This window comes from Balaenoptera borealis, assembly GCF_965194805.1.
Source record: "Balaenoptera borealis genome assembly, chromosome: 9".
Taxonomy (NCBI): domain Eukaryota; kingdom Metazoa; phylum Chordata; class Mammalia; order Artiodactyla; family Balaenopteridae; genus Balaenoptera; species Balaenoptera borealis.
In genome coordinates, this window is record NC_138873.1 from 33,313,078 (window position 1) to 33,329,503 (window position 16,426).

The 16,426-nt window shown below is 37.1% G+C and overlaps 1 protein-coding gene across 2 annotated transcripts in view; it reads right to left on the reverse strand.

Annotated features, from left to right (window-relative positions):
- LAMA2 (laminin subunit alpha 2) overlaps positions 1-16,426 on the reverse strand; it is a 626,305-nt gene that overhangs the window by 109,077 nt on the left and 500,802 nt on the right. For both annotated transcript variants that reach the window (XM_082406304.1, XM_082406303.1), the window contains exons 36-37: positions 8,766-8,928; positions 7,248-7,458 (exon numbers count right to left, since the gene is read on the reverse strand). In XM_082406304.1, coding sequence (XP_082262430.1) covers positions 7,248-7,458; positions 8,766-8,928 — 374 coding nt within the window. The remainder of the gene's footprint in view (positions 1-7,247; positions 7,459-8,765; positions 8,929-16,426) is intronic.

Sequence of the window (16,426 nt, forward strand, 5' to 3'; positions counted from 1 at the left end):
AGTACACTGAATTACATTGGAACGAGACATTAAATTCCAGAATCTATGTCCAAATGAATATTTTGTGAGCATAAACGTAAGCAGATTTATTCTATGGGAGTTCTGTAAAAATTGGAAGAAGTGAGATTTTATTTTTTTTATTTTTTATTTTTTTAAATTAATTAAGTAATTAATTTTATTTTTGGCTGCGTTGGGTCTTCGTTGCTGCGCGTGGGCTCTCTTTAGTGGCGGCGAGCAGGCACTACTCTTCGTTGCGGTGTGCGGGCTTCTCGTTGCGGTGGCTTCTCTTGTTGCAGAACATGGGCTCTAGGCGCACAGGCTTCAGTAGTTGTAGTGCACGGGCTTAGTTGCTCTGCGGCATGTGGGAGCTTCCTGAACCAGAGCTTGAACCCGTGTCTCCTGCCTTGGCAGGCGGATTCTTAACCACTGTGCCACCAGGGAAGCTCAGAAGTGGGATTTCAAAGGAAACAGGGGAAGTACTTTTCAAAAAAAAGAGAAACTCTCACATGGAAGAATAAACTTAATGGACTGTTCCATAAACAAGCAAGCAGGGCTTCCCTGGTGGCGCAGTGGTTGAGAATCTGCCTGCCAATGCAGGGGACGCGGGTTCGAGCCCTGGTCTGGGAAGATCCCACATGCCGCGGAGCAACTAGGCCCGTGAGCCACAATTACTGAGCCTGCGCGTCTGGAGCCTGTGCCCCGCAACAAGAGAGGCCGCGATAATAAGAGGCCCGCGCACCGCGATGAAGAGTGGCCCCCACTTGCCTCAACTAGAGAAAGCTCTCGCACAGAAACGAAGACCCAACACAGACATAAATAAATAAATAAATAAACCCAAAAGTTAAAAACAAAACAAAAAAACTTATCATTGTAAGTACTTCCTCACTTCTTTGAAATACATATAAATCCTTTAAAAAAAAAATAGAGAGCAGACTCTAATTTTTCTTTGAAACTGATAGCTTGTCTCAAACCACATGAAACTCACTCCTAGTCTAGAAGAGTAAAATCAATGAGAAAGAAATAGTGTTATTTCTCTGTTTGGAACATAACTTTGCCTTTTTTTTCGTTCTATTTCTGACTCATTCTTTCTATCACCTTTTTACCTGTGGATTTAACTGCATCAATTATAATTTTAAGCCTTTGCCATTTATGCTTTTTATATAAATAACAATGCTAGTTTATATATTCATTTAGATTTCAGTATGTGCCAGGTAGTTTATAAGCTTTCCTCATTTAATTCTATACTAACACACGTCCTGTGTTTATCACCTTTTAAATGAATAGAAAATTGAACAAGTTAAGTGATTTACCCAAGGTCACACAGTTAGTACACTGTAGTTAAGATTTGAATCCCAGTCTACCTAATGATAGAGCTTCCGTCTTGAGCTGTGAAAGCACTGACTTTCCAATTGTGGAAATCACACTTCTTATTTGCATTGGATAGTGCTAATTTCACACCCTACTTTCCCTACCTCTTCACCAACCACTTCAATCTGCTGCCAGTACACATATCTTACTCCTGCCTCTGAGCCTTTACAGTTGCAGTTGCCTTCACCATGTGCCCTTCCCCAGTTCCTTGCCTTGTTTCCTCCTCCATTTAGCTTCATGTAAAATGCTTTCTCCCTCAATATTCAAAATATGGCCCATTGATCAGCAGTATTGGCATCACTGGGAAGCTTCTTAGAAATGCACAATCTCAATGCCTTTCTGGGAACTACCAACTCAGAATCTGCATTTAACAAGAACCCTAAGTGATTGATATACACAATAAAATTTGAGAGAAATTGGTTTAGAACACAGCCTGGCACACAGTGAACACTACAGAATTGTTAACTATTATAATTACTTTATTTTCTTTTTCCTAGAACTCATTTATCTGAATTATATTTTATAGGGTGGCCATCGATTATAGAAACATAGATAATACAATTTTATTTTTTTGTATAGATTGAACCATCTTGATTGCTTCTTCTAAGAGTTGCTAAAAGCACAGGCTATTTAATGATAATCAGACACCAATTCATCACAAGATGCATGCATAGGGAGGAGAAGAAATGTACAGGCCATTGAGCTGGACCTAGTGGACGAAGGATAACATTTAATTCATCAGGCAATATACTGAGAACAAGTCACTTATTATGCATATTAGCCCATGCTGCAGACTTTATGGCCATATTATATTCTTATTTATTGGTTTAGTGACTATCTTTCTCACTATAAGATAAATTCCATAAAACAGTCTTTGTATCACTTTATCTCCAGTACCTAGAAGAGTTTCCTCAATAAATAGTTCTGTTTGCACTGGTGACTCTCGGTTCATTCAACTACTCCCATGCCTGGCTAAATCAGAGAAATTTCATTCTCCCTTCACGAACAGCAAATGTAGAGGTAGTCCTGATGTTCCTGGTTATAAGGCATATCTTATTTTCCAAAGGTCTGACACTCTTATATAACTATCAATTTTAGCCCTTAGCTTTTGTATGAACTGATTTAAAATTGACCCTGGACAGACATTCAAGAAACTTTCTTTAGCATGGCTTGTTTGTATTTATAAATCAAGGTAACAAAATGCTGTATCAATAGGAGGGAGAATATTTCCACCTGTATGTGAGGTGAAGAGCTACATTCATTTTGGTTTCAATTAAGCAGTGAGTTAGAATCTTTATAAAAGCTCTCTTTGAGTCACTTTAAGGAACCCATTGTTATGCAAAGATCAAAATGTGCTTTTTTTTTAATCACACTGAAGCAGAAACGATCTAGGGATTAAAGAGATTTCAGTGGTGGCTAATTTCAGATTAGACACTAATGAAATCTAGCTTTGAACCAAGGAAAGATGAAGATTTGGAGCTCCTAAATATTGATAAAAGCATTGATATAACATTTATTTGTGTTTGCTTTATAGTACTTTCTTCATTGAGAAAGAACATTTCTGTTCTGTCTTTGTGCCAGGTACTATTCTCTGCCCTGGAGATACAGTGGGCCAGAAGACATGTTTCTCATGGCTTTCTGGAGGGAAAAAAATTGAATGAATTTAATGTATAATTAAAAATTGAATGAATTAATGTATAATATATTTTTAATGATGAGTGCTATAAAAATAAATAAAGACAGGGAATGGATAGAGAAGGATGTAGGATATAAAATACTTAAAGATAGGAAGCTTTGAGATTTGAGGAGAAAAAGGGGGGCTCATGTTTAGGGAGAATTATTCTCCAAGTGTATACCACAAGCATAATTGTTAAGTGATTCTGATTAGATACCAAAGTTGTTGTATTTCTACTTTTAACTTCTGATTAGATCTTAATTCATTCCAGAGCTTTGTAAGTTTAACACCTGGGTTTTTTTTTTTGCTGAGGGGGGTGGCTGGGGGGTAGATTAAGAACTTACAAAAGTTATCTTCCTGTCTATCTTTATCTAGCAACTCATTCTTCCCTTTCTTCCAACTCCTTCCTGTTCAAGGTCATAACAGTAAATTTGGGGACAGACTGCTCAAAACACATTACTTTGCTTAATTGAATTGCTCATCTTCTCTTTGCCCCTCCGCCCACGGTTTCCTCTGCCTTTTCTCCATTGCTGGAAATGGCATTCTAACCCTGTCCTGTTCTAGAAAGTTGCATTCAAAGCCTTCTGTGATCTGGCTCCAAAGGCCCATTTTCAGAGCCATCTTCTGCTACAGACTTACGTAGCTTACGAACAAGCGTCACTGCTCTATTCGACATTTCCTAAGATCATACTTCCAGAGCTCTGTGTTTCTGCTCATGATGCGCCATCATTTCTATCAACTTCTATGACGCCATCATTTTGGTGTTTGATTCTCCCAGCCCATATTAATCACAGTGTTACATATAATGAAAGGTTAAAATGCCTGAATTTTCAGGAAATCGTAAGTTCTCTGAGGCCAGAAATCATTCCTATTCAGCCTCTAACACCCTGGTTACCAATAGCATCTTGATAATGGTAGGTGTCTAACAGACATTTGCATATTATTCCTGCCTGCTTTCCTAGCCTTATATCCCACTATTTTCCAATACAAAACCAATCCTCGAGTTTACATGAACCACTCAGAAAGTCCCCAAAATATGATTTTAATCCATGACTCCAATATTTCAATTGCTTCTGATAGATTTCAGGATAAAACCAAATTCCTCAGCTTAGCTCTCAGAATGCAGTTCTCTTATAACTCAAGGTCTGGACCCTCTCTGTCTTCGTTGGCTTTCTATCCCCTCACCAGTTCACAGGCAGTCTTTATTCCAATCCTATCAAATCAATGACATTTCTCCAAAATGTCTATATGTTTGCATGTTTTTTTTTTTTTCCTATTTCTGGAATGTTCTTCCTCTTCTACTTTGACTCATTAGAGCTTACCCTTCAGGACTTAGCATATGTGTCAAGTCCTCTATGAAGCCCTTCCTAAATCCAGGGGTGATTTCGATGCCCTTCCTTTGCATACCTCCATGATAACTCCTGTAGTGTACAGACTAGTTTACTTGTGTGAGCCTCCCACTAAATACAAGTCACCTGAAGTCATCAGAGGTGGTGTTTTATTTCTTATATCAATATCAGTGTCTTTAAAGCTTAAGGCTGCATCTGAATCATGGGTAGGATTTTAAAAACACAGGTGGCTGGGCTCCACTCCCAGTTTCTGAGTTGATAGGTTTGGGGGGAACCTGAGAATCTGCATTATTAACAAGTGTCTAGGTGATGCTAATGCTGCTGTTCCAAGGACCACACCATGAGGACCAGTGTTTGATATACTCAGTTTTTGTTTAGTACATTTCCTGAACTTAGTAGGGGCTTGATAAATGTTTTTAATAATAAAAATTACATGCTTACTTCCTTAAATTAAAAAGAAAAATGCGTTGGGTCTTAATTATATCACCTTTTTGTGGGCACAGGCTCAATGAAGTCATTTATTTAAAGTACAACTAATTACTCAATCAAATGGATACAACATTATCAGTTCTTTTAAAATCTATATGTACATCAGATTAACCCAGGGGATGTTTTAGAATATGGACCCTGGACCACACCTCAGACCAGCTACCTCAGATTCTGGGTGGGAGCCCAGGGGATGCGTCTGTTTAGCAAACTCTAAACAGGTGATGCTTTATTGGCCAGTCTAGCATCAACCTTGGCAATCAACCTTAATCAGCCTTGGCAAGCAACCTTAAATAAGCTCTGCCTTATTCATATTAATTTAGTCAGTTTATCTATTTATTCTAGTAAGTTTTAAACAAGCCTTTAGTTAAGCATCACGTGTAAAATGAAAATACAAGAAGGACAACTTACACTTCAATACTGACTACATAAGCTCCAGGCTTCTCTAGGGGTACCCAAGAATGATGGCTCTTGGTTTTAAACATCACTAAAATGAAGGAATAGCTAAAAGCACCATTTAGTGTGCCACTACAACTCTTCTTGAAATACTTCCCAGATGCTTATTATACTTTCTACACAGGTAATTTTAATTTCTTAAACTGTTGCCATAAAATGGAGTGGTGCACCTCCGGGTAAGTTACACCACTGGTGTATCACCGAGCAAGATGAATCATGCGGGAGCCTGTGATATGAAGGCAGCCTAGCATCCTGCTTAACAAGACAGAGCTTTTTCTTTAATATTGCCAGCATGTCAGTAGATTCCAAATTGGTTAAGATTAGATACATCAGTGAGTCTTCTCAATCCTCTATCAAAATGACAAGGCTAAGTCCCAGGAGAGGGAACCAGAAAACAATTCTTTTAAAAAATTAATTCATCCTTTTACTTATTAATCCAAAGGAAAATGGAAAGAAATGAATGGATAAAAAAATCCAGATTCTTTTTATTCAACTGTCATTCCATGAACAGTTTTGAGAGCATAATATATGCCAGAGAGTGCTCAGTTATAGTTGCAGGTAAAATTTTATATTAGAAGAGATAAAGGTCTGCCACTGTTTTCAGATCTGTTGGGGTCAAATACTTTGAAAAGAACAAAGGTAAGTTTGTTTCTGGTGAGGAAGTTCTTTTTTTTTTTTTTTCAATGCTAAATACAGGTTTGTGCCATCATATGTGCTGAATTCACTGTAGGGAAAAGTGATCAGTTTGCCATGTTAAATATTAAGAAAGAAACGAGAGAGAGAGAGAGAGAAAGAAAGAGAGGGAGAGAAAGGAAGGAGAGAAGGAAAGAAGGGAAGTAGGAAGGAAGGGAGAAAGGAAGGAATAGATGGAAGGATCTGTTTTAGTTCTAGCTTCATTAGCAATCTAGAAAAGGCAGAAGCTGCCTATCATTGCTTGAGGAGAGAACTCTCTCTTGTCTGAGGAAAAGGAGACAAAAAATAACTCAGACTTGATCTGCTCATGTTAGTCCGTTGTAAAATATCATTTTCATAGAACATGTTGCAAAGAAGAAGAGAACCAAAATTTTCCCAGGCTCTGGTCTCTCAGTGAGCTGTTTCTCCTGTGCCCCAATTCCATTAGAAAATCCTTGGCACTTCTGTGACTTATGGCGGCCGGATGTCTAAACCATGGTTTGTGGATCAGGTTGGGTGGACTGTACAATCATATGGTATTAGTGTTTGAAGAAACTCTAGATACGCCCTAGTATAATGCACTCATTGTATAGTTGAGAGACCGATGCTCTGAGACTTTAACTGACTTGCTCACACTAGTACTTCTAGTTAGTGGCACAGTTGTTGTTAAGACCAAGGACCCCTGACTCCCAGTAAAGATCTCATTCCACTGTACCATTCTGCCCTTAAAAATCTTAAATAGTTTAAGTTACCTAAATTTTATTTGATTATATGGGCAATGATCATTCATTAAAAAACAAAAAGAAGGGGCTTCCCTGGTGGCGCAGTGGGTGGGAATCTGCCTGCCAATGCAGGGGACATGGGTTCGATCCCTGGCCCGGAAGGATTCCCACATGCCGCGGAGCAACTGGGCCCATGAGCCACAACTACTGAGCCTGCGCTCTGCAACAAGAGAGGCCACGACAGTGAGAAGCCTGCACACCACTCGCTGCAACTAGAGAAAGCCCGCGCACAGAACGGGGACCCAACACAGCCAAAAATAAAAATAAATAAATTTATAAACAAACAAAAAAACAAAAAGAAGGATCATTCCCTGTTCTGCTTCTTAGAAGTCTCCTTTCAGAGTTGTCACACTTGATTTCGTACATGTGCATCAACTTGCATCAACTTGACTTACTCCGCCATGGTCAAACTCCCACCCCGTGCTCCCAGATTCAGATGAAAGAGCCTCTAAGACTCACCTCCAAAGCAGTCATGTTTTTCTGGTTTTCTGCAGATAAGAGATTAGTTTCTCTGATTTTATCTGTGGCTTCTCTCAACAGGTCCCAAGCATCATCAACCTTGCTTTTGTAGTCTGCCAGTTTCTCCCGGAGGTCCTTCTCCATTTCTTCATTTTTCCCTCGGGATTCTCCAAACAGCTTCTTCACTTTCTTCAGAAGGCCTTCTGCAGCTCTATAAACACCCCAGCCCAATAAGAGACAATGAGCCCTTGCCACTGCCTCAGGGTTTATTGGTATTAAACAGTGTTACAAAGAAATGCTAACACTGAAAGTATGGAAAAATTAGAAACAATATTTAAGGCAGGTTGACTGTGTGCTAAACCAAGTTGAAAACTGATAGCTGAAAAGTGGCAAGAGCATTTACAATTAAAACTAAAGAACAAAAAAATCCACACATTTTAAATTGATTAGTAATATAACATTTTCATTTGGAAAGGATCTCATGTTATTCTCATAATCTGGCTGATGAAATCAGTTTTATGATTTACTTCACACACCAAAAATAAAATCTACCTGATTAACCATGAGATATTTTCTCTGTTACTTTGAATATAAGATATGAATATTGATATGTTTTGTTAGAAACTGTGAATATAGCGCCATGCTGTTGACATGCTAGTATGATATAATTTTGACCTACTTTTCTTTTCCTTTGAACTGAGTGTTCTGGGAGTTTCCTGGATTCAACTTAATGGTTTTCGTAAAGGGATAATATCTGAGCCCTTTAAGGAAGGCTAAATATTTGAAGAACAGTAGTTCTCAGACTAAAAGGCATCATAATTCCCTGAAGAACTTGTCAAAACAGATTGCTGGGCCCCATCCCAGAAGTTTCTGATTCAGTAGGTCTAGGGTGGGGTTTGATAATTTGTATTTCTAACAAGTTCTCAGGTGTTGCTAATGTTGATGATTTAGTATATACTATTTGATTATTAATAACACCATCACTTTGAAGTTAGCTGACTATGAATGTAAAAATGTATATTTTATTGAGTGTACGGTCACAGGAATTCATTGGCATTAGTAAAATCACTATCATTAGTCACAACCTCAAATTCCCAAACTTTATTTCATAGTATTAGGCATGTATTATTTGACAATTCTTCTATTCAGTATTTCCTAAGATGACAAAATGTATAGGATGGCCTGTTAAATTCATAACTTTATTTATCCAAAGATATTTTTATTAAAACAAAAACAATTAAAAGTTTTAAAGGCCCTAATAATGGAAATTAATAAAGCAAGACCATTAGCCTAATTGCAGAAGAGACAGCACCAAAAAAAGATCATTTACTTGATTATTTATATAGGTATAAACATGCCTTTGATCCGTTTTAGAGCAAGACAAATTATAACTAAGCAGATGAAAAATAAAGAACAAAGTATCTCCTACTGATATGTGATGGAAAATTTAGAAATCTCTAAACAACAATTTGGAAAGCTCAGTTTATCAAACGAAAAAGTAACAGAGCTTCTACTCACACCAGCTCATCTTCAGCAACTTCCTTTTGTGAGTCTAGATTTTTCCTCCTCAGTTCTGTCATCATCTTATCAACTTCATTCTGAAGCTCTTGCAAATTTCTCTCAAAGGCCTTGTCTTGAATTCCTAGAGTTTCATTTAGTTTTACGGCTTTTTCACTTACAGCTGCAGGGGGTAAAACAAATTTTGCCAATTAGTGAACTAAATGCCACATGCAAAAATGGCACCCAGCATCTGCTCTTCTCCACCATCTCCAAGAGAAATGTTGTTTGTCATGGGTGTTCCTGCTGGGAGACAGAGAGGCAGTTGCTATAACGATCCATAACAAACAAGGAAATGTGACATATTTCTTCATATTATATTGCTTTTAGGGGGACACAGTAATTAAAACAGTGTTTCTACCCCAAAAGGAAGAAATAAAGTAAACAAATAGCTCAAACCTTCTTCAGGTAAGAGGTAAAAAATGAGACATGTAGCATAACACTTGGAAGCTGAAAATGCAAGGTCTGCATTGCTGATAAGACACAATCATGTTCAATTTTAAAACCCTGAGTATAGAAACACTATCAGTGATGAGATCTCTCAAAACGAACCTGCCCTTGTACTTCCACACAGTTCTGTGTTGATCTGTGTAAAGGAATGAGGAAAGGAGCCCCCATCTACGGACAGGCATTATGCATTAGGGCTCACAGATACCTTCCAGCAATAACAGCCAGCCTAAGAGTCTGTGTTTATTAGGCACTAAATAGGTTTTCAAACTGTGCTCTTTGGAATCTTAGGATTCTCCAGGCGCTTCAGGTATTCTACAAATGCTATCTATTCTGCCAAGAATCTGTTTTATAGGTTGGTGTTCTGGGCAAGATTTCATTTGAAAAAAGAATTCTATGTCAAATAATAGTTTGACAAATTGGTGAACTGAAACATGTACACAGTTCTACCTTAGTTGTAGGCCAACTTTTCCTGAAGTGTGTTCTATGGAGCATTAATTTAGCAAGATGAAGAGAGGTGTTTTTCTGAACTCTTTTGTCTTCTGAACCCTATTTCTATTATATAATATTACCTATGAAAATCCCCAGAATAAAGGCTATGGGTTGGCCAAGAGACAGTTTCTACCATTCAAAGCTGTATCCTAAGACCTCTTTAAGACCTCAAGAATTTTCAGAACTCATTTCTATTCTTGGAGAAACTTTTCTGATTAACACTGGTGGGAGCTGTTCCAAGGGTCGTATGACAAGAGCTCCTGAGAAAAGTGCACACAGTTAGGCAAAGTAGACCAGCCATGGGGATGTGGCATGGTGGGTTAGTACAATGGTTCTGAAATGTGGTCCCCAAATTTGCAACATCAGATCACCTGGGAACTTGTTAGAAATATATATTCTCAGGGCCCATCACAGACCTATTGAGTCAAAAAGTCTGGGGTGTGGACCAGCAACTTGTGTTTTTAACAAGCCCTCCAGGATCTTCTGATGCACCTAGAGTTTGAGAATATTGGGTTAGTAGAAGAAATTAAGTTTCAATCTCTAATTCTACCCTTTCAAAAATGCATCTTTCTAATTCGTTTTTTAAAATTAATTAATTAATTAATTAATGGCTGTGTTGGGTCTTCGTTTCTGTGCGAGGGCTTTCTCTAGTTGCGGCAAGTGGGGGCCACTCTTCATTGCGATGCGCAGGCCTCTCATTATCGCGGCCTCTCTTGTTGCGGAGCACAGGCTCCAGACACGCAGGCTCAGTAATTGTGGCTCACGGGCCTAGTTGCTCCACGGCATGTGGGATCTTCCCAGACCAGGGCTCGAACCCGTGTCCCCTGCATTGGCAGGCAGATTCGCAACCAGGGAAGCCCCTCTAATTCTTTTTTAATGATAAATGTCTTTGCTTAGAAAATTGCTGCAGTCAACTTGTTATTTCTGATAGCCATAGTTTAATCTGCAGAACAATCTAAATCAGGTCTTTTAAAGAACAAATATGGCCATTCTTAGCCCTGTGGTAGAAATTATTGCTCAGGTGCTATTCTTAGAAGTAGGTGAGGGTGCTTACTTTCTGGCTGACTACTTCATAGTCATCCCTTGACATATACCAAAGAACCTTCTTAAGATTCCACCTCTATGATTAGTAAGATATCACCTAGGCCATGTCATTCTTGCTAAGGAAACATGGTGACCATGAGCTATTGATTGGAAAGCTCCTTGGTCCAGCAGACTATGGGGAAGCCATGTTAGAATGTTAATGATTAAATGTAAGAAGGTTTCTACTTTTTAGATTTCAAGAAAGGTAGTAGTAGATTTGGCTCTACTGATGATACAGCTCCATCCTTTGGTTTGAGTGCATGCCTATCTGTACAGCTGATTTTAACAAATTGTAGCATGTAAGTAACCAATGACATCATTTGTCTTCACATTTTTTTTTAAATGAAAGGGATAAGCCCCACTTTCCAACCTGACAAAGCTGTATGTTTTTTCATTATTAAATGAATACATAAATGAACTTTGCTTAAAGACGTTTTTGGAAATTTGATGGAATTTAGGTCTTGGGCCTAGGTGGTATTGAGGAAGGAAGGAATGTGAGATGCAGCTTCACTATTTCTTTTGTGGTCTAATCTCACAGCTAAATTTCTACAGAGAAGAATTTGATGGAAAAAGAATGATGGAGTGAGAAAAGGAAAAGATGGATTGCATCATTTCTTTTAAATTAAAGCAATATGTAAGCAACCAGAAGAAATTATTAGGGTACACAAAAACTGCTTTAGCAAAATGATGCTATATTAAGAAAGAAAGCAGCATTATTTTAATAGAAGAGGTCTGATTGCTCCTTTGCTTCTATACATGGAATTTGGAACTTCTCTGAGTACTTTTAAACTAAAGATAAATGTGTTATGTAGTCTATTATCCCAAGATATACGTTATCACTTCAGTATGTTTTCAACAGTATTAAAAATACTTGCAACATAAACACATCTTTTAAATTTAATTATCTTTTCTTTCTAACTTATTACAAAGGGAATTTAAAGTCATTTTAAAATATCTTTAAAACAAGATAAAATAAATATAAAGGAAATGGGGCAAAGATAAAAAAATTAATGTAAATCAGGCAAAGAGTTACTAGACAGACAGGCATGCTGTAATGTCCAGGGCAGTGGATCCTAAATCTAGTGTGAAGTATCTTAGTAGCCAACGCATCAGGATAAAAAGGAGTATTTTAAGAGGTATACAGTATCTATACCATACAAACTATATAAATAAATTCCTCAGGAGAAGCAAAGCTGTTTTTCATGCTGAACCTGAGAAAAATATCCTATAACGGGTAAATTTATCATGAATGACTAATACTATTGTGACCTGAAGAACAGGAAAGAAGGGTGTCCAGCATTTCTTAAGTCCTATTATATATCAGAACATATGCTAATGGGTTTATATACATTCACTCATTAATTCTAATAGTGTGTGGAATAAAATATAGTTTATTCATGATCGAATCAGGACTCATAGCACAATAGACTTTATAAAATTGTAGTGAGATAAGAACGCCTCAGATTTTTTTTTTTTTTTTTTTTTTACATGCAAGGGGTTTAATCAATACAACAGAATCACATAGATGAAACCGAGAGATAGAATCAGTCGTCCTGAGGACATTAATTAGCCATGATGAAAGCAGTACAATGCATAAAGAGTTAATGCTGCAAAACACTGAATGATCTCACGGTGAGTAAAAAGAGAAACTCTTTTTTAAAAAGTTGCCCCAATTATAGGTAATCCAAATTATTTAAAGGAAAAAACCCCCCACATTTAAATATGTCAAGTGACATAATGTTTCCTTAGTTGAAAATAATTGTATTATGAGTAGAGTGGGTTTTGAGGGCAGATCAGCTGTGTTTTGAGACATACAACATCCTACATACAACATCTTACTTTCAGCACGGTGTCAAATGGTACTTTAGGCTAGGATACCCCCATATAAAAACATCTTTTGACAGGCACTAGATACTAGATGAGTAGTAATTAATAGGTATTATCTTGTGCGCCTAAAACCTGTTATCTTTTGCTTAATCAGAATCCAAAGGTGCTTTTTCACATGCCAATGTCATGGTCTCCATAACTTCATTATTCTTTTTCTACTTTGATATTTGCTTAAAATATAATATTAAGGATCAGAAAATGTTTTCACACAATATACATCTTTTAATATTGGTGACTTTGGAATGATGCCAGTAATTGCTGGGAGTTATTTAAATTATAAATCATCTGGAAAAAAGTAAATTATTTATCCTCTGATACATGGATATATTTAACTTTTTTTTTTTTTTTTAAGATTTTTAGAAATTTCATGTAATGTCTGAAACATTTATATTAACATATTTCCATACATATTTCCATACAAATACAAGATTTTTAGAAATTTCATGTAATGTCTGAAACATTTATATTAACATATTTCCATACAAATAACCCAATGAAAGTTTAGTATTAGTTGTTTTGTTTGTTTTTTTATACTGTAGGTTCTTATTAGGCATCAATTTTATACACATCAGTGTATACATGTCAATTCCAATTGCCCAATTCAGCACACCACCATCCCCACCTCACCGCAGTTTTCCCCCCTTGGTGTCCATATGTCCATTCTCTACATCTGTGTCTCAACTTCTGCCCTGCAAACTGGCTCATCTGTACCATTTTTCTAGGTTCCACATACATGCATTAATATACGATATTTGTTTTTCTCTTTCTGACTTACTTCACTCTGTATGAAAGTCTCTAGATCCATCCACGTCTCAACAAATGACTCAATTTCGTTCCTTTTTATGGCTGAGTAATATTCCATTGTATATATGTACCACTTCCTCTTTATCCATTCGTCTGTTGATGGGCATTTAGGTTGCTTCCATGACCTGGCTATTGTAAATAGTGCTGCAATGAACATTCGGGTGCATGTGTCTTTTTGAATTATGGTTTTCTCTGGGTATATGCCCAGTAGTGGGATTGCTGGGTCATATGGTAATTCTATTTTTAGTTTTTTAAGGAACCTCCATATTGTTCTCCATAGTGGCTGTATCAATTTACATTCCCACCAACAGTGCAAGAGGTTTCCCTTTTCTCCACACCCTCTCCAGCATTTGCTGTTTGTAGATTTTCTGATGATGCCCATTCTAACAGGAGTGAGGTGATACCTCATTGTAGTTTTGATTTGCATTTCTCTAATAATTAGTGATGTTGAGCATCTTTTCATGTGCTTCGTGGCCGTCTGTATGTCTTCTTTGGAGAAATGTCTATTTAGGTCTTCTGCCCATTTTTGGATTGGGGTGTTTGTTTCTTTGATATTGAGCTGAATGAGCTGTTTATATATTTTGGAGATTAATCCTTTGTCCATTGATTCATTTGCAAATATTTTCTCCCATTCTGAGGGTTGTCTTTTCGTCTTGTTTATGGTTTCCTTTGCTGTGCAAAAGCTTTGAAGTTTCTTTAGGTCCCACTTGTTTATTTTTGTTTTTATTTCCATTACTCTAGGAGGTGGATCAAAAGAGATCTTGCTGTGATTTATGTCAAAGAGTGTTCTTCCTATGTTTTCCTCTAAGAGTTTTATAGTGTCCAGTCTTATATTTAGGTCTCTAATCCATTTTGAGTTTATTTTTGTGTATGGTGTTAGGGAGTATTCTAATTTCATTCTTTTACATGTAGCTGTCCAGTTTTCCCAGCACCACTTATTGAAGAGACTGTCTTTTCTCCATTGTATATCTTTGCCTCCTTTGTCATAGATTAGTTGACCATAGGTGCGTGGGTTAATCTCTGGGCTTTCTATCTTGTTCCATTGATCTGTGTTTCTGTTTTTGTGCCAGTACCATATTGTCTTGATTACTGTAGCTTTGTAGTATAGTCTGAAGTCAGGGAGTCTGATTCCTCCAGCTCCATTTTTTCCCTCAAGACTGCTTTGGCTATTCGGGGTCTTTTGTGTCTCCATACAAATTTTAAGATGATTTGTTCTAGCTCCGTAAAAAATGCCATTGGTAATTTGATAGGGGTTGCATTGAATCTGTAGATAGCTTTGGGTAGTATACTCATTTTCACAATGTTGATTCTTCCAATCCAAGAACATGGTATATCTCTCCATCTGTTGGTATCATCTTTAATTTCTTTCATCAGTGTCTTATAGTTTTCTGCATACAGGTCTTTTGTCTCCCTAGGTAGGTTTATTCCTAGGTATTTTATTCTTTTTGTTGCAATGGTAAATGGGAGTGTTTCCATAATTTCTCTTTCAGATTTTTCATCATCAGTGTATAGGAATGCAAGAGATTTCTGTGCATTAATTTTGTATCCTGCAACTTTACCATATTCATTAATTAGCTCTAGCAGTTTTCTGGTGGCAGTTTTAGGATTCTCTATGTATAGTATCATGTCATCCGCAAACAGTGACAGTTTTACTTCTTCTTTTCCAATTTGTATTCCTTTTATTTCTTTTTCTTCTCTGATTGCCGTGGCTAGGACTTCCAGAACTATGTTGAATAATAGTGGTGAGAGTGGACATCCTTGTCTCGTTACTGATCTTAGAGGAAATGCTTTCAGTTTTTCACCATTGAGAATGATGTTTGCTGTGGGTTTGTCATATATGGCCTTTATTATGTTGAGGTAGGTTCCCTCTATGCCCACTTTCTGGAGAGTTTTTATCATAAATGCGTGTTAAATTTTGTCAAAAGCTTTTTCTGCATCTACTGAGATGATCATATGGTTTTTATTCTTCAATTTGTTAATATGGTGTATCACATTGATTGATTTGCGTATATTGAAGAATCCTTGCATCCCTGGGATAAATCCCACTTGATCGTGGTGTATGATCCTTTTAACGTGTTGTTGGATTCTGTTTGCTAGTATTTTGTTGAGGATTTTTGCATCTATATTCATCAGTGCTATTGGTCTCTAATTTTCTTTTTTTGTAGTATCTTTGTCTGATTTTGGTATCAGGGTGATGGTGGCCTGATAGAATGAGTTTGGGAGTGTTCCTTCCTCTGCAGTTTTTTGGAAGAGTTTGAGAAGGATGGGTGTTAGCTCTTCTCTAAATGTTTGATAGAATTCACCTGTGAAGCCATCTGGTCCTGGGCTTTTGTTTGTTGGAAGATTTTTAATCACAGTTTCAATTTCATTACTTGTGATTGGTCTGTTCATATTTTCTGTTTCTTCCTGGTTCAGTCTTGGAAGGTTATACCTTTCTAAGAATTTGTCCATTTCTTCCAGGTTGTCCATTTTATTGGCATAAAGTTGCTTGTAGTAGTCTCTTAGGATGCTTTGTATTTCTGCGGTGTCTGTTGTAACTTCTCCTTTTTCATTTCTGATTTTATTGATTTGAGTCCTCTCCCTCTTTTTCTTGATGAGTCTGGCTAATGGCTTATCAATTTTGTTTATCTTCTCAAAGAACCAACTTTTAGTTTTATTGATCTTTGCTATTGTTTTCTTTGTTTCTATTTCATTTATTTCTGCTCTGATCTTTATGATTTCTTTCCTTCTGCTAACTTTGGGTTTTGTTTGTTCTTCTTTCTCTAGTTTCTTTAGGTGTAAGGTTAGATTGTTTACTTGAGATTTTTCTTGTTTCTTTAGGTAGGCTTGTATAGCTATAAACTTCCCTCTTAGAACCGCTTTTGCTGCATCCCATAGGTTTTGGGTCGTCGTATTTTCATTGTCATTTG